This window comes from Protopterus annectens, chromosome 9.part0 (genome assembly GCF_019279795.1).
Source record: "Protopterus annectens isolate FY-2018-M chromosome 9.part0, PAN1.0, whole genome shotgun sequence".
NCBI lineage: Eukaryota > Metazoa > Chordata > Ceratodontiformes > Protopteridae > Protopterus > Protopterus annectens.
The window spans coordinates 914,712,203-914,731,804 of NC_056743.1; the positions used below are offsets into that span (position 1 = coordinate 914,712,203).

Consider the following 19,602-nt stretch of genomic DNA (forward strand, 5'->3'; position numbering starts at 1 on the left):
CCCCTACTTATTCTTCTCCTTCATTGCCTTTGAAGCCCCTTGATATAGCATAGTCTTCCCCCTCTATGGTTCCCTTTATGGACCTCACTAAGGAGCCACAGTTGCCTTTGTGGCAGGAGAGTTTCACTACGACCCAGGATGTCAGCTTTGGCGTATGTAATTTGGTGTTTCACAGCCATCCAGGGACTCCAAGTCAGCAGGCTGAGCCACTTAAGAGAGGGGTGACCCCTGCCCTGGGCACTCACCCCTCTTCAGGTGGACCGGCCTTCCAGCTAATGGAGGAGGCTCTGGCGTCAGTTGGTGGTCCTGTGCTATCACTCTCCCCGCCCTACTCTGGACCACAATGTACACAAGTCGTTCCTAGCGGACACCGGGAGCAAGGGTCTCAGGATATACTCCCACAGAAGACCCCTTTTGAGCTGTCTTCCCCAGCTTCTCCTTCTGAGGAAGTTCATCAAAAGAGCTCGTGCAAGAAGAAGCACATGGACTCCATAGAGGAGTCCCTTATTGAAGACACAGACTTTGATGATGGGGAAGGGTCCCCTCCTCACCTTCTTAGGTATCCTTTGGTGATATTCTTGAAATTCTTAGAGAGATGACTGACAGCCCTCGAACCCGACCTCTGAAGAGTCTGTGTTCCTGCAGGCTTTTCGTGCCCGGCCCCCTACCTCCTGGGTTACTCCACCTGCCGACAAGCTGGTCTGGCTCCTCATGCAGTGTGCGTGGAAGGCTCCTGACACCGTTGAGGCCATTCCTTGGAGGCCAGATACAATTTTTTCCCTCCTGCTACTGACCCCCATTGGTCCAAAGGTCTTCCTGTAGATGCTTTGGTGGTGGCTGCCACAACTAAAAAGGACCTGGTGGAAGAAGAATGCCAAACTGTCCATCCACCCAACAAAGACTCCCGGGCTCTGGACAGAATAGGGAAGCGTACTTTTGCATCAGCGACCTTTGCAATCAGGTCCCTGAACTATATGGCACACTTTACCAGGCTTCAAAGAGATTTAATTTCCGAGCTCTCTGAAACTTTGGCTGGTGCCATGTCTGATGAGGTCCTCCATACGCCTGATATCTCACGCATCAGAAGGAGCAGGTGGAGTGGCGAGTTCAGGCATTGTTCTGAGATGACACACCTGGATGCACTTGTGTAATTTCGCGGAACCCTTCAAAGCTTCCTTTCTCAATGCTCCCATCGAAGCCTCTTCATTGATTGGACCCAAAGTTAAAAGCACACTGGCCAGATGTGAACAGGACAGTAAGACTCTTTCTACCGTGGGTGTCCGTTATTCTTTCCCTCAACGGGCTTTCTCCAGAAACCAGAAGAGTGGGAAGATATGGTACAGAAAGTCTCAGGGTCCTTTCTGTGACACACAGGCCGAGTTTTCCCCTAGAGGCAGAAGGGGAAACTCACAGGGAAGATGCCCTTTTCAGGGCAGAGGGGGTCCACGTAACCAGGGTTCCAGGGACTCTTTCCCTGGCCAATCCTACCAGTGCTCCTGAAGAGCGGCCCAACTGATTTCCTCTGGAAGTGGTTGGGGGTCGTTTCTCTGTGTACCCTTTTGCCTGGCTAACCATCACCACCGATTTTTGGGTACAATGGATAATAACCAGAGGTTATCATATTCACTTCGATCTTTGTCCTGCTCCCCCAACAAACTTACCCGATGTTCCACCCATTCAAAGGGATGAAGCAGCATTAAAGATATCAAAGCTGCTAAGAAAAAGAGTGATCCAAATAGTCCCTCTAGACCAGATAGGATCCGGATTCTACTCAAGACTATTTTTGGTGCCAAAGAAAACCGGGGACTGGAGACCAATTTTGGATCTCAGTGTATTGAACAAGTTTGTAAGAGTACAAAAATTCCGGATGGTCACAATACAGTCTATCCTTCCGCTTTTGGAAAAAGACGATTGGATGTGCTCGATAGATCTTCAAGATGCGTACTACCACATAAAAGTGGACAGGCCATCAAGAAGATTCCTTCGCTTCCATGCAGGAGCCAGTCACTACCAGTTCAGAGTACTGCCCTTTGGACTCTCTACAGCCCCCAGAGTGTTCAGAAAGTGCATGGCAGTCGTCACAGCTCACTTGTGACTAAAAGGATTCCAGGTGTTTCCATACCTAGACGACTGGCTCATCTCCGCCCCCACCAGACATCTATTGGAAGAAGCCCTGGCATACTCTCTCCTCTCTGCAGAAAGGCTAGGCATAATCATAAACTGGCAAAAATCCAATCTCACCCCATCTCAGTCCACAGAATTCATAGGGGTCATCTTGAATACAAAGAATTGCAGATCATCCATTCCAGAGCACAGAATTCTAAGGATAAAGCAACAACTGATCCCTATCCTTTCAAGGGAGAAGTCCACAGCTCACTCTGTTCTACAATTGTTGGGTTCCATGGCAGCCTCCATCACCATTGTCCCCCTGGCCAGGTTTCACTTGAGGCTTCTACAATGGCTACTGCTCACCCAGTGGTATCCCTTTCAGTACCCTCTTTCAGTCAAGATTCGGGTAACTCATGCAAACAGGATTTAAATTGGTGGATGGCCCACAACCCGTCACAATGGTCTTGCCCCTTCTCCCCCAACATCCCAAGGCTACAGTGACCACGGACGCCTCCCTGATGGGGTCGGTGGGGCTATGTCAGGGACAGACAGTCCAAGGTACTTGGTCCGAAATGGAGGCCCATCTGCATATAAAAGTTCTAGAGCTGAGGGCAGTGCTTCTTGTGTTGCAAGCATTCCATCCCCTGCTGCCATCTGGGACTACTGTGATACAATCAGACAACATGGCGGTAGTCTGGTACATCAACAAACAGGTCGGAAACAAATCATAGCAGACAGACTCAGCAGGTGTAGACTACAACCTCATGAGTGGTCCCTGAATCCCTTGATAGCGGCAGAGATTTTCATCCGCTGGGGTATTCCTTTCTGCGATCTCTTTGCGTCCCTGACCAACTACAAGTGCAACAACTATTTTGCCCTGATTCCCCCTCCGAGACAGTCACCCAGGGACACTCTAGTCCACGATTGGCCCTCGGGTCTACTTTATGCATTCCCACCTCTCCCCCTCATTCCCCAGTTTCTGAAGAAATCCCACCGATTTAAGAGCAAAGTAATCCTCATAGCACCATATTGCCCTCGTCAGATTTGATTCCCCTTCCTTTGGCCTCACCTGCTAGATCAACCGTGGATTCTCCATCCAACCTCGGGGTTGATCTCCCATCCACAGAATCTGATTCACCCTAACTTGAACAGCCTGAAGCTCACAGCTTGGCTCCTCCAATTCCCTTGATTGCCAGACAGAATGATCTTTCTTTGCCAGTACGTGACATTCTTATTGCATCTCATAAGTCTTCCACCAGAATTACATACCTCAGCAAGTGGAAAAGATTTACTTTTTGGCTGAAAGGAAAACAGGTAGATCCTTTTTCAGCACCAGTGTCGATAGCACTGGAGTATCTAGCCACCCTATTTCAATCCGGTCTATCTGCCTCTACCATTAGAGTTCATTAGGCTGCAATATCTAATTTCCATGATGGTGTCCAAGACTCCTCTCTTATGTCACACAAATTATGCAAGACTTTCATAAAAGGCATGAATCATCTAAAACCCCCTTTTAGAGAACCTACTCAACCATGGGACCTGTCACTAGTCCTACAACCTTTGACAATGCCACCTTTCGAACCAGCTTCTTGCAACCTCAAATATTTGTCATGGGAAACCTTGTTTTTGGTCGCCATTACTTCTGCCAGACGTATCTCTGAGCTTCAAGCCTTATGCATCAAGAGTCCATATTTAATTTTTCATAGAGCTAGAGTGTCATTGAGAACTAATCCTTCCTTTTTGCCAAAAGTGATCTCTGAAATGTCCATTAATCAAACCACTGAATTGCCAGTTTTCTTCCCCAATCATTCAAGCAAAGGAGAGTATTGCCTGCATACCCTAGATATTCACAGGCAACTTCGCTTCTACATGAACAGGATTAAGGCCTCTCGTAAATCAGACCAGTTATTTTTGGCCTGTTCTGGACCTAGATTAGGATGTGCTGTTGCTAAGGTCACATTGGCTAAATGGTTGAAAGACTGTGTGATCTTCATTTATAGACAACGTAATATTCCATTGCCTACTACCATAAAAGCTCATTGTACAATGTCGGTGGCAAATTCTGCTGCCTTCCATGCCAGAGCTTCTTACATGATATTTGTGCAGCTGCAACTTGGGCAACCCCTCATACCTTCATCAATCATTACAAATTGGATTTGGCCTCCAGGGGAAGAGCATCTTTTGGTTCTATGGTGCTCAGGAATGTCCTTCCATGAGAGCCTCCCAGGAATAAAGGTAGCTGGGGACTCTGTCCCACATGTAAGGAATGAACGAGGATTAACAACATCAGATAAAGAAGTTATGTCTTACCATAATATTCCATCTGTATTGTTGATCCTCATTCAGTCATTACAACCTTCCCTCCTTCCCCCTCCTGTGGCTTCTAGTGGATCTCACCACCCGGTTCTATTAGGTCATTTGACAGAGGTAGCCCCTACCTTCTTTTGACTTGCAAACTCAATCTGAGGTAACAGGGAGAGGGGAATTCTGGGTGAGAGTTTTTAGCTCGGGAGTTTGTAGCTGACTCGAGCTTGGAAGATGGCCGGCTCGGTTCCGAGGTCGGAAAAATACCCACACATAATGACTGAACGAGGATGAACAAATACAGATGGAACGTTATGGTAAGACATAACTTCTTTTTTTCTCACTCTAAATTCCAGAACACCTCCATATCTTACCAGGTAGTAATGGCCCAATGTCAAAAGAAGCACTCACATTAATGATATCATACTACAAATGCATGCTCTTCTATCCCTTCAGCCAACACTTGACTACTACTTTTTCTCTCTTGTGTCCTTCCATAGCATTCTCTGGTAGCAGAATACTCTACTTTTCAGCTCCATACATTAATAGAAATACAGTCAATATTTTGAACAGTTATATCTTACTTTGCTTAACAAAAGTTATCCACTTCTCCAGTATGTCCTGGAACTTGCAGCACATATTGTATTCTTAATACTTATGTAAATGTATTTCAATCTGTGTTTTTATCTGTTGCGGGGATTTTTCCCCTTGTATAAAATTACTTGCTACTGTAAAAAGTTTTATATTGTGTTTTGTTGAACCTTTCTCCCCAACTCATTGTAAAATATTGAATCTGTTGCAGGGCTTTTCCCCCTCGTACACAGTTACTCACCTTCTACTTAAATACTTTTGAATCTGTTGTGGAGCTTTTCTTTGTGGGTCTCTGCTGAAAATGGGCTGTTGGCTCAGCTGGAATTTCTCAGTTATCAAAGGACAAATAAATAAATAAAATTCATATTTATGTCTTCATCTGCTTGTTGCTTGCTTAATAATTCTAATCTGTTCTCACAATCAGTTTTACCAAAATCCTAATTTTCTGTCTGCTTTTGCTTTGCCTCACCCCTAACATTCACTTTCAATGTCTTGTTGCCTTTTACAGTAGTACTGCCTGTACTATGCCTTCCCCCCCAGACTCCCACATCTTCCTTGTACCACTGATGTTGCACCCATTTTCCACACTCATCTGATTTTATCATGAAGCATTATCTTAGACAAAATGTTATCATAACAAAACTGTTGAAGTTTTGAGCACTCTTCTCTCCATATCCAATGGCATTAGAACATCAAAAGAGCAACTTTTTTCCCCCAGGAATAACAGGCAATCCCTTCTTTGATCCCTGTAAAGAAAAGAAACGAAAAGAAAAGATGGCAGTACTGAAGGTCTCACCACAATAAAATTCTGAAGTTTTTAAGTTGCAAACAGTAAGCAAAACAAAGCAACAGTATGCGCTTCTTAACAAGTATATACCATTCTCATAGCATTTTATGGGCTGGGTTTGGCATAGCTTGAGCTCTCTCTTTTCCACATTTCTGTCAGGATTACATTAAAACAAAAACACACAGACTGGTATATACACACCCACACAATACATACATTTCCTCTTAAGTTGTGATAAATATGGACATTCACATCCTAGATTGCAAAGGGCTGTCACACACACACACACATATATATATATTGTATATATCTTTACAAATTTAGTGCATAACACTTTGATTGGAGGTAGAATGATAACACAGCAGCTGTACCATGATCCAGTCTTTTACTTTACTTGCTCATGACTCAAACAGTGCAATATTCTAGAGTGTGAGCTATAATAGCAGCAAGCTCTGAGTACATCATTTTTGCAGTTTAGCCTGTATACAGTCACTAGATCACTTACAACTTCCGAAAAAGCGTTGTCCCAGAGTATAGTGGCTGCTGCATTATTGTCTTGGCTTCCATGCACGATGACCACGATTGGTAGAGATAAGGCCTGAAATCATCAAAAACTAGTTAGACCTTATATTTGAAACACGATCCTAATTCTGTTCTACCAAATCTGTATTTCTGCTCAACAGTTCAAAGCAGCAAAATAAAAAATATGTTACAAGTCTCTTTGACCCCATCTACTAGTCTAACAAATAAAGCCCTTCTCAAGATAATGTTGCAGTCTGTTATCTCTATGCTACAGTAGGTGTGAAGCACCTATTCAAACCATCAGCAAGGCATTCCAAAGAGAATGGAGTAATACAAAATCAAACATATCAGAACATGATATCCCAAATGCTAAAGAACAGTGTAATTCTAGAGAAATGGTCTTTTGGAGTGTCCAGCTCAGAAAATGAGTAGGTTGAAGAGATTACATTGTACAGGTGGTGGGGTATTACTAAAGTTGCTACCTGTCAGGAAATTTTCCAGACAGTCAGGAAATTGGGGTCTCTGTCAGGAAATGTATAGATCAGAGTCTCAGTCAGGAAATCAGTTATGGTGAGTACTTGAAAGATATTATGAATCATTCTGAGAGCTAACACATTTCTGAAGTATGTTTCCCAAAATGTTCACTCTTTCACTTGGATTTCCCATCTGCATTCTAATGCAGTGTAAAAACAATCATTGCTGTGACTTATGCTTGTATGTATGTATGTGTGTGTGTGTATATATATATATATATATATATATATATATATATATGTATATATATATATATATATATATATATATATATACACATATATACATATATATATATATATATATCTATATATGTATATATATATATATATATATATATATATATATATATATATATATATATGTATATATATATACATATATATATATATATATATATATATATGTATATATATATATATATGTATATATATGTATATATATATATATATATATGTATATATATATATATATATATATATGTGTGTGTGTGCTTGTGTGGGGGGGGTAACGTGTACATATGTGTATATAAAAGCAACAAGTTGTCCATAACTTATTTCACTTTTTATTATAGTTAAACATCAACATTGCATCACTATCTATCTTTGGGGATCCATGCTGAATATGTGAGAAAGGAATATATCTTTGATGTAGTGGCACAACGTTTATCTCCCTAAGTCCCTGACTGTGGCTTCCTCTATGTGGAGTCTGCACATCTTCCCTGTCTTTGTATGGGTTTTATTCAGGTGCTCTAGATTCCTACAACTCCAGTGCTGTAGGCAAATCGATGTTCTTGTAGTTTGCCTTTATAAAGCATGGTGTGTGTGTGTGTGTGTGTGTGTGTGTGTGTGTGTGTGTGTGTGTGTGTGTGTGTGTGTGTGTGTGTGTGCATGCCCGCGCATACACATATATATCTTGTAGCATTTCTGGTTTGGCAGGTTCAGTGAGTGAGTGTCGGTCTGTCTGTGTGTGTGTGTGTGTGTGTGTGTGTGTGTGTGTGTGTGTGTGTGTGTGAAAATAATACTGGCAGATATGTATATAAATTTCCTGGGCAGTGAAAATTAATTAGAGCGACCTAGGTCGTTATTACAGTATAGTCTTGGCAATTTAGGATGGATTGAATAGATATAGAAAAAAGCTGTCCAGTAAGACAAAGTTTGGTAAAACAAAACATAAAACAAAACAAATGTATTCTCTATAGTATGAGGAGGCAAGAATGGGAGGAGAACAGGAGAGCAGTGTGTGTGTGTGTGTGTTTATGTGTGTACTTATTATATAAAAGGGGTAGGCAGTATCATGAAACACTTTGCTAGGGCTCCATATCATCAAAGTTGCCCTTGCAGTCACTGTGTATGACATTTAAAAACTAGTGCTTCTAGGAGTGGCTTGCTAAATGGAACTGAGACAAGTGGTGTGTTTTCATTCTGCAAGGAGTGAGACTTACTTGTCAGGAAATGGAAGGATGAAAAGGTGCCAACCCTACTGATGCCATTGCCAACTAGGGTTGCCACTTTTTTAGATGTCAAAAGTGGGATACAGAGGTGTGTGGCCAGATTATGATGTCAAAGTGGGTGTGGCTAATTATACTTCTCAACCTCTTAGAGCAATAAATCTGGATAAAGCCTCAAACACCGGGGACAAGGCCCAAAAATAGGGACACTTTCTAAATATTGCTCTTACAAACTTAGAACGTTGATAGAATAACAGCTTTTGTATTAGCATGAATTTTCTGAAGGATATGAAGTCTGAATCTCAGATGCCTGCCATTGTTTTCTAACTTTGGTCCTCAATGATTTGCTAGTGATTTGGCAGAAAATCATAGTTTTAACAGAAATAGACAAAAAAATCTGAGGCAAAACTCTGGACATTCTGAGAAAATCTGGAAAGTTCAGAGGTATGTGGCTAAGGTTTACTGTAATAAATGGGAAAAATAAGTGAATTAAGTCAGGGGGGGTGCTAGAGTCAGCCAGGCCCGCAGAAGCCATGAGGTTTTAGATACCCATAGGTGCATACCAACCTTTGGAGCCAATGATAGCCTCAACAAAAATCACAGTTAAGAAAAGAAATTATTTCTAGGAAGAAATAAAATGTTCTCATGGTTTAATATTCATAATACTAATATTTTCCAATAAACTGAAAACAAACACTTGAGAGGACACGAGTCATATAAACGGAACAGTAAAGCATAAAGAAAGAGCAAAAAAAGCCATGTAGTGGCCAGGAATGTCAATAATGCTATATGTTAATGTTTTCATACTTACTATTCTTTAACAAATGCACATTGATGAAACCTGTTGTTGCTTTTTTGTAATGAACCACTGAGGACTACAGTTAGTAATGACAGATATTATAATTTCATACATCTTATTCTTGGGAGAGTGTATCTTGATACAATACCTGTTGTTCTTAATTTTTGTATTCCTCTCACACTCACTCTCTGCCACTCTCCTCTCTCTTTCCCACTCTTATTTCAGTCTCTTTTCTTTCCCAGTCTTACTGTCTCTCTCTCTCACCTACTCTCTCTTATACTTTTTCTGTTTCTCAGTCTTTCTCAAATTCTTTTTTCCCCTCTTTCTCTCTTCCTCCCTCCATCACACCCTTACTACTTTTGCCTCCCACTCTCTTATCTGTCTTTCTCATTCTCTGAGTAACTACAAAGACTTCCATGCCTGTAGACTGTTGGTCAGCAAAAATAAGTTACAGGGAAGGTAAATCCCTGGATCTGATGTTGTCATACAATCATAGGAAGTTACTAGGCTAATGGCCCTAGGGTCCTTACAAGCCTAGCCAAGTTCAACCCTTATTTTCATGATCAGCACCTGTTTCCCCTGTCAAAGAGGGACACAGGTGGGTGAATTCATGGTTATCCATCCAATCGTCAAGACTGTGTTCAAAGAGGTGCTATGTTTGACATGAAGTGAGATTATTCTTCCTCAACGAATGGGTTACGGATCCAGTCCTTGGATCTGACTCAGCCACATATTACAGACTTTGGATCCAACTCTTGAGCTCCTCCTTCTACCCATAATGCCTCAGTCCATCCTCAGTACAGAAGATCTCTTTCCTGCCATCACAGTCAGACACAGGGTCCATCTCTAACAGCAGTTTTTCAAATTTTTATAAGTTATTAAAGTTTAACTTTCTTATCTAGAATTCCCTTATTCTTTATACACCTCTTAGTCTTCATTTTTTTTCTGTGTCAGGAGTTTCTATACTACTTTTTCATAATTTTACCATCATTGGTATTTTATTTTGCTATACTCTTTTTGTCCCTCCTACCCTTTTTCACAGGGAAAATCTTAATTATCATTGTTGGCAATTTTTCTTTTTGCATATAAAAAAAAAATCTTGCTCTTATATTTCTCCTTCTTCTTTGTACTGTCATGGCTGACAACCCGACAGGTTTTAAGAAGTGTACTTCTTGTGGGCACAAAATCCCTAAGTTGGATGCCCACAAGGAGCGCATATATTGTCTAGGAGTCGCTCATTTAAACACAAACTGCTCAATATGTACAGGATTCAGTACAAGAGTGTTAGCTGGCAGACACAGTATACTAAGTCTTAAGGGTTTACCTTCCTCACTCAACTTATCTTTCTCAGGGGCTGGAACCTCCAGTAAGCCACTAAAGCTCCTTTACAGCATAGGAAGCATTTACCACTGAAGTCTCCCAAGACTTCTTCTGAACTGCCTCCTAAATTTTCAAAAATATCAGATCTGACTTCTTTGGACACAAAAGTACTCACTCCAGATCCAGAATCTTCGGATCCTAAACCATCAGATCTGATTATCATACTGGCAAGCCCTACAACTCAAATTATGGATCCCAAGCTTCAGATCTGAAACCTAGCACTTCGTACACTCCTACAGCTTGTTCTCCTGTGTTTCTTTTGAATCCGATCTTTCCTAACCTCCAGTCCCCTTTTATGCAAACTCCCAAGAAGCATTCTAGGCCCCAGTCAACCACACCATCCACCAGGTCCTCCAGAAGACTTTCCGAAGCAGAGGTGGATAGGATGGTGCAAAGTTTTCTCAAAACACAAATCCAGATGGAGGTTATCTTAGCTCCATCCTCTATTGGATCAGTGAGTCTTCCTGCCACTACTCACAAAGTGTTATCTCCTTCTCGTTTACAGAGCCACAGGATCCAACAGCTCCCAGAGTAATGGAGTGAGAGCCAAAGAGAATTACTTCCTTGACTCTGACAACAACCATGACCATTTCTGCTCCTATTCCGTCAGATCAGAATGGGTCCTGGAGCTGAAGAGTCAGATCCGTGGGGCCAGGATCCATTTCAATGTTGTTGGGTCCATCTCTGCCCCTTGGATCCTCAGTGCTGGGCAGCTCACGTCCAGTTCCCTCCTCCAGGCAAAGATCTTATCGGAGTCATGATCTGCTCATACTGGAACACTTGGCTCTCGTTCGAGTGGCCACAGCTTCTCTGGGTTCATCTGCCTTGGAGGCTGTGGAAAGGGCTTTTACTCATTCTCGAGATCCAGTCTCTCTTTCTTTGAATCTTCCCCTTATTCCTTCCTTGGTTCCAGGCTCTGAGTTCATCAGACCTATTCCACAGTGACAGCCAGTTCCATCTAGCTTCCAGTTGGTTCCCATCGAGGAATTCCATCTCTCTTCTGACACCTCCCCCGAACATCCCCTTGAGGAGGTCCATCTGAACAGAATGTATAAGAGGAGGCACATAGATTCCCTGTTGCAATCTCTCATTGAAGATACTGATTTCAAGGAAGGAGAAGGGTCCCCCATATCACCACCTGATCATGCCTCTTTTGGAGATGTATTAGAGATCCTTAAGCAAAAAGATAGGTGGTCTTTTGATAATCCTTCTCCAGAGGAGTCAACATTTCTGGAGGTTTTTGGCTCTGGCCCATCTATGTCTTGGATGACCCCCCCCCCTCCCCAGTGGATGAGCTTATTGATCTAGTCTTTCACTGGGCATGGAAGGAGCCAGATTTTGTTGAGCCAATACTGCATTGCCCTGACAAATTCTTAGCCCCCCCCCCCATAAGATAAACCCCACTGGAACAAGTCCCCATAAATGCAATGGTGGTGGTGGCAGGCACTAAAAAAGAGCCAGCAGAACAGAGCTCTTCTGTCCACATGCCAAACAATGAGTCTAGGGCACTGGACCAATTCAGAAAGTGAATTTTTTCCTCAACGACCTTCGCATTGCGGTCCCTTAATTATCTGGCAGACTTTATAACCCTACAAAGATATCTGATCAAAGAACTGTCAAATTCTCTCTCTGGGTTCATGTCTGCAGAGGATTTCAAAAGATCATCTTTTCAGCTGGCCGCTCTTTTATCAATTTCCAATGCATCCATGAGGTTGATCTCTCACACAGTTGAAGGTGCCTCCCTGGCAGCCAGTTCAGGCATTGCCATAAGGAGACATGCCTGCATTTGGCTGTGTGACTTCGCAAAGCCTTTTAAGGCATCTTTCATCAACGCTCCCTTTGATGGAACATCTTTGCTTGGTCCATCTGTGAAAGAAATGCTTACATGCAATTAACAAGAAGAAAAGACCCTGTCTGCCATGGAAATCAGGTTTTCTACCCCATAAAGAACTTTCTCTAGAAATCAGAGAGATGGTAAGAAAATGTGGTTTTGCAAATCTCAGGGACCTTTCCAGGATCCACACAAAGACAACTCCTTCGGAGGCAGAGGAGGCAGTTCTAATGGTAAATGCCACCCGCTGGGCAGAGGAGGCCCACAAAATCAGTGTTTCTGTGATTTCTTTCCAGATACATCCTTTCAGTGTTCCTGAAGTGTTGCCCGACTGCCCACCTCTGGAGGCAGTCGGAGGATGATTGTCCTTGCACCCAGAAGCCTGACTGCCATAACAAAAAGATACCTGTGTGCTAAAAATAATAACCATAAGGCTAAATCGGTTGAAACAATGCACCAACGACCAAGCATGTGTGTAAAATCCAAGCTGTTTATTAATTGAATAAACAGCTTGGATTTTACATACCAGCTTGGTCTTTGGTGCATTGTTTCAACTGATTTAGCCTTATGGTTTTTGTTTCTCCATCTAGGACTGGTGCTTGTATCTGTTTTTGCTAAAAATAATATAAAGAGGTTACTACATACCATTTTTACAGCTCCCATTCTAAAAAAGAAAGACTCTTCCATCATCCCACCCAATCAGAGGAAGGCAACAACACAAGAAATTCAAAAGCTGCTAGACAAAAGTCATCCAGGAGGTCCCGCCAGACCAAACAGGATTTGGACATTTCTTTTTAGAGCCCAAAAAGACAGGAGACCTGAGACCAATTTTGGGTATAAGCAAATTAAATCAGTATGTGAAAAAGTCAAAGTTCCAAATAGTCATGGTCCAGTCCATTCTGTCATTTCTTCGCAAGGATGATTGGATGTGCTCCATCGATCTTCAGGATGCATACTATCACATCAAAATAAACAGATGCTCCCGCAGACATGTACACTTTTGGCTAGGAGCCATTCATTACCAATTCAGAACCCTGACCTTTGGACTCACTAGGGTGTTTAGCAAATGTACGGCAGTGGTGGCAGCTCATTTGAGACTAAAAGGATTCCAAGTACTTCCATACCTAGATGACTGGCTCATCATCATCTCTGCCATGCATCTCCTACAACAATACAGGGTCTACTTTCTCCAGATTTACCACTCACTAAGGATAACAGTCCGTTATGCCAAATTAAATCTGATACTGTTACAGAGCCTGGAGTTTAATGGCGCACATCTGAACATGACACCACAAATTGCCTCTTTGCCTACTCATTGCATAGACACACTCAGATCTCAAGTTCATCAGATTCTATCCCATCCATCTGCTCCAACCAGATTAATTCTTCAAGCTTTAGGGTCTATGGCAGCAGCAATAATCCTTCTTCCTTTAGCATGTTACTATATGTGTGTCCTTCAATGGACTCTTAGCTGTTCAGTGGTCTATTCTTCAACAACCCGTATCTTTTCCAGTCAAGCTTACACCAATTTGCAAACACAACATTCACTGGTGGATCTAGTCAGACGACATTTACCCCAAAGGCCACAGTGACTACGAATGCCTCCCAGCTGGGGTGGGGGGCATTATCTGGGAAGGACAGTCCAAGGCACGTAGCCCCCCAAAAGACAAATATGCATATCAACACCCTGGAGATGAGAGCAATCATTTTAGCATTGCAGGCATTTCAAGATGCAGTTCCTGTAGGAACTATTGCAATTCAGACTGACAACATGTCTTTAAATCTGGTACATCAATAAACAAGGGGAAACCCAGTCCTACCCTCTCTGCTGGAAGGCTATGAGATTGTGGCAATGGGTGATCTCTACCAACTGCTTTTCAGTTGCAATGCACATTCCACGGAAATCTGACTTGCTACTGGATAAACTCAGCAGGTCCATTCTGATGCCCGATGAGTGGTCTCTCAAACAGTCAGTGGCAGAGAAAATTTTCCATCATTGGGACCAACCTTGCTGTGATCGCTTTGTGTCTCCCAACAACAACAACTGCAGCAGGTATTTTGACCTGATTCCCTCTTGGAGGAGTCACTGAGTGAGTCTCTAGTCCATGTTTGGTCATCCGGTCTCCTTTATGCTTACCCTCCACTCCCTTTGATAACCATGTTTCTACAGAACACAATTCAGTTGAAGAAGCTCAGTTATCCTTATTGCAACGTACTGGCCTCACCAGGTGTGGTTCCCTTTCCTTTGGTCTCATCTTCTTTATCCTACCTGAATACTGGACCCATCTTCAATCTTCTTTCACAGCCTTCAGCGATTAATCATCTGAATATCCAAGCCCTCAGACTAACTACATGGTTTCTCCAGTTTCAATAATAGCCAGACAGCCCAGGCTTTCTTCCCCAGTATGTACCATTTTATTATTCTCACAAAAAGACTCCAACAAAAAGGTGTACAAAAACAAATGGAAAAGATTTTCCCTTTGGGCATTAAGAAAAATGTTTACCCATTTACTGCCCCTATCTCTGCTGTTCTTGATTTTCTGGCTGGTCTTTTCAAAGAAGAGCTAGTTTTTCTATGATTAAACTACAGTTGGCAACCACATCAGATTTTCACACAGGAGATAAAAATTATTGTTTGGCTTCTTCCAGGTTATGTAAAGCTTTCCTGAAAGGCACTTTTCTCCTTAGTCTCCCAGTTACAGATCCTTCAGCTCACTGGGACTTGACTGTGGTTCTTTAAGATCTGACTCAGAAGCCCTTTGAACCTTCAGCAAAAAATTGCTTAAAATTCCTATCATGGAAAACAACCTTCTTAGTAGCTATTACTTTTGCAAAAAAAAAAAAAATCTTAACTCCAGGCTCTTTCATTAAAAACTTTGTATATTATTTTCCATAAAGACAGTTCAACTTTATGGACAAACCCTTCCCCTTTGTACCTAAAGTAGCTTATTAATCTAACATTAACCAATCCATTCATTTACCGGTCTTCTTTCCAAATTTTTCAAACAAACAAGATTGCACGCTATATCTCCTAGATGTGCACAGACAGTTATATTTTTATCTATACACAACTAAAGAATTCAGAAAATCAGACCAGCTGCTTGTATCCTTCTCAAAAAAATTGACTGGGTTATCCAGTATCTAAAATTACATTGATTAAATGGATAACTAATTGCATTTCTTGGATCTATTCACAACAAGGCATTTCTCTACCAAGACCATCTAAAGCCCATTCAACTAGATCCATGGCCACTTCATATGCTTATTGGTCAAGAACTTCTTATTTGCTCAGCACCCACATGGTCCAATGCTTATACCTTTGTTGTTCATTACAAATTGGACCTAATCTCTAGAAGCAGAGTTTCCTTTGGTTCAGCGGTTCTCTGGAATATCTTTCCATGAGGACCACTCAAGATTCACATAGCTGGGGACTTTGTTCCATTTGTTCAGAAAGAATGAAAAGGGCAACATAACATATAAACGTTATGTACTCACCATAACTAGGCATCTGTATTGTTCATTTTCACTCTTCCTCAACTTCCCACCCATCCATCCCCCTTCCTATAATCTTCTGGAGGAACCTGTTGGGTTTCTTATTGGAACTTACAATTCTAGGTTTGAGCCCTATTCTTTGAGCTATCCCTTGTGCTAACTAATTTATGGGGATCTTATGGCAACAAACTCGATCTGAGGTATTGAGGATGGACTAGGGCAGCGATTCCGAAACTGTGGTCCGCAGACCCCTAGGGTTCTGTATGATGAATTCTAGGGGTCTGCGGAGTTCTACTTTACTATTCTGCGGTCACTGTGTTGAAAAAGAAAAAAGAAAAACACAAACACACTTCCCTTCCATGTCTTCTGCATTCGCAGCTAACCGGCTGCTTTCCCTGCAGTTATAATAACTATTAACGTCCGTGTTTGCGGCTGACATGGAACAAGTGATTACTTGCCCTATACAGCGCCAATGTTTTCTGTATGGCAGCTGTGGCAGTTAGAGCTTGGAGGGAAAATTCAACAAACTGTTACTTTCCCTCCAGTCACAGTCAGTTATAGTGGCTGTATGATGCTGGTTGGATTGTTTCTGCAGAGCTGACCGATACAAGACTTTTTAGGGTATTTTCTTCTTTTTTTTTTCTCTGTGAGGCTGCTTCATATTTCTCAGCTGTATACATTTTTGCTTTATAGTTTTGGTGTACCGCTCATAAAACTGATCTTTTCTGGCAAATCCATGACAAATTATTGAGCACTGAAGCCAAAATATATAGTGTAATGGAGTTTGTATCCTCTGGAAAATTCATAGCAATGCAAACTTTGTAAGTCTGTAAGAGCAATATTTAAAACGTGTTCTTATTTTTGGTACTATATTCTCCACATGGCCCTGTTGTGTGTGTTTGTTTCTCATAAAAGTGTGCTTTTTCTGGCAAACCTCTGGCAAGTCATTCAGCACTGAATTAAGAAAATAATGGCAGACATTTCAGTTTTATAGTTACTGTTCAGAAAATTAGTACCAATGCAAAACTTGTTTTTCTATCAACTTTGTAAGTTTGTAAGAGCAATATTTAACAGGTGTTCCTAGTTTTGGGACTATGTTCTCCCATTATTTGTGGCTTTGTCCAGAGCACATGTTCTTGTATGTGTTTGTCTGTGTGCATGTGTTAAGTAAGAGGGAGAGAGGTGTGTGTGTGTGTGTGTGTGTGTGTGTGTGTGTGTGTGTGTAAGTAAGAGGGAGAGAGGGGTGTGTGTGTAAGAAGGAGAGAAGTCTATGTGTGAGTTAAGAGGTCAGTAGTGTAGCCCTCAACTGTACACGTTTTCACAGAATGTCCAGATTTTTGCCTCAAAATTTCTTTTGTCTGTTTCTCATAAAATTGTGCTTTTTCTGGCAAATCCTTGGCAAGTCGAGCACTGATGTCAGAAAATAATGACAAATATTTCAGCTGTACCATTCATATCCTTCAGAAAATTCATAGTAATGCAAAATTGTTTTTCTATCAACTTTGTAAGAGCAATATTGAACAGATGTTCCTATATTTGGGACTATTTTCCCCCATTATTTGTGGCTTTGTCCAGAGCACATGGTCATATGTGTGTTTGTGTGTGTGTAAGTAAGAGGGAGAGAGGTGTCTGTGTGTGTGTAAGAAGGAGAGAAGTGTGTGAGTTAAGAGTTCAGTAGTGTAGCCCTCAACTGTACATGTTTTCACAGAATGTCCAGATTTTTGCCTCATAATTTCTTTTGTCTGTATCTCATAAAATTGTGCTTTTTCTGGCAAATCCCTGGCAAGTCGAGCGCTGATGTCAGAAAATAATGGCAGATATTTCAGTTGTACAGTTCATATCCTTCAGAAAATTCATAGCAATGCAAAACATGTTTTTTTATCAACACAGAAATAATGAAATTAAATATTTGGAAGTGCCTTAATGCACTACTCCTCATTCTAGAAATTAACTCCCATGCATGTTTGGCTCATCAGACAGTTTTAGAAGCTGGAGTCCGTTTAAATTGTAATCCTTTACAAATAAAACTAATTTCTGCAATTCAAATATTGCTTTAATATTAATTATTTGTTAATATTAACAGAATCCAAAAAATAGGGGTCCGCGAAAATATTTCCTTTATCAAAAAGGGTCCTCTAGCTTGCAAAGTTTCAGAACCGCTGATCTAGAACATTATGGGTAGAGGGGGGAGCTCGAGAGTTGGATCCAAATTCTGAAGTATGTAGCGGAGTTGGGTCCAAGGATCAGATCCATAACCCATTCTTTGAGGAAGAATGAAAATGGACAACACAGATTCCTAGTTATGGTGAGTACATAACTCCTATTTCTCCTCTCAAGCTCACATCCTTTCCTGATAACCCACTGATGCAAAAATTATTACTATACTGATAGTGGCAACGCAAACGATCACAATACCTCTCTAGTGTCTCTGATTTTGTCCATATTTTTGACAAATCTCCTTCAAAATATTTGATTTTCTGATAAATAAGCAAATACTCTGGATTACAGTCAATCAGTAATGCCATCCCAGACATTATATAGTTTTGTACTACTTATTGGTCACAAAATGCATGTTGAAAAAAACTGCGGTTCTATTATCCTCTTATGTGAATTACAGTAATACTTAAAAATTGTCCCTGATTTTTGGTCTTTGTTTCCTGTTATTCTTTGCCTTTGACTCTGATTTTTGGTAATGTGTGTTGATCTTTAAAACATAGCTGTAAGCCTTTCATCTCCAAAATGTGGAACACTGCCTCTCATAATGTGGAAAAATGGGCAGTGTGAAACATTTAAAAACAGATTTCTAACAACTTAAATTGGGAAGCTCACAGGATAGTTAAAATTCATTAACTTATGCTTATAAATAATTTATTTGATGACTTAATTTGATTCAGTAACAGCATTATTTACTATTGATTTCAGTTAAAAATTCTTAACACTGAATGTATGGCAAACCATTTCAATGTGGAACGGAGGAGAACATGGACATTTTAACTAAAGATACAAGAACAAAAACACCAAGCATACACCTAATACCTTCGGGGAATCCCAACATTTAATGAAGGGTCCATTTAAAGATTTTATTTTATTTTATAAAAGGTTTGTGGACGACCTTTTTATTATATGGAAAGGAACAGAGGAACAATTATCAGATTTTATGAACTATGCTAATGGTTCATCTGATTTTTTACGGTTCACTTTGAACTATTCAGTAGATGGTATAAATTTTTTGGATGTGTTTGTTAGTAGGGATGATAAGGGTGAGATAAGCAGCAGCTTACACAGGAAGGACTGTCATGCTAATCAGTTATTAAATAGAAAGAGTATGCACCCTAACTTTATATTCAGAAATGTTGCCAGTAATCAATTTTTTAGAGCTTCAAGGTTAAATGTGAAAAATGAGGATTATTAACAGCAAAGAAAGAGAACAGAATCAGAGTTATTAGAGAGAGGGTATGAAAGGTGTATGATTGAGAAGAATTCCTTAGCAGTTGATTCTATGAGAAATACCATAGCCAAACCTTATTTCTCAGAGAGAGTTAATAGTGGGGGACGCCCGATGAATAATCAACTAAGGATGTCTCTTAGTTATACCAGGGATGTTAATATGTACACTGAGATTATAAATGAACACTGGAATATTTTAATGACAGATGACCACATTAAGGATATAGTAGGCATAAGACCGCAATTTTCATTTAAGAACAAAAGGTCTCTCAGGAATAGGTTGTGTAATAGTACCTCTATTAATTACACAGCATTAGAGTCAGGTACTAAACCATGTGGTAGATGTAGGTACTGTG

The 19,602-nt window shown here is 40.9% G+C and overlaps 1 protein-coding gene across 2 annotated transcripts in view; it reads right to left on the minus strand.

Annotated features, from left to right (window-relative positions):
* The window catches only part of STAT6 (signal transducer and activator of transcription 6), a 2,965,055-nt gene that overhangs the window by 630,670 nt on the left and 2,314,783 nt on the right, over positions 1 to 19,602 (minus strand). For both annotated transcript variants that reach the window (XM_044083659.1, XM_044083658.1), the window contains exon 13: positions 6,297 to 6,389. In XM_044083659.1, coding sequence (XP_043939594.1) covers positions 6,297 to 6,389 — 93 coding nt within the window. The remainder of the gene's footprint in view (positions 1 to 6,296; positions 6,390 to 19,602) is intronic.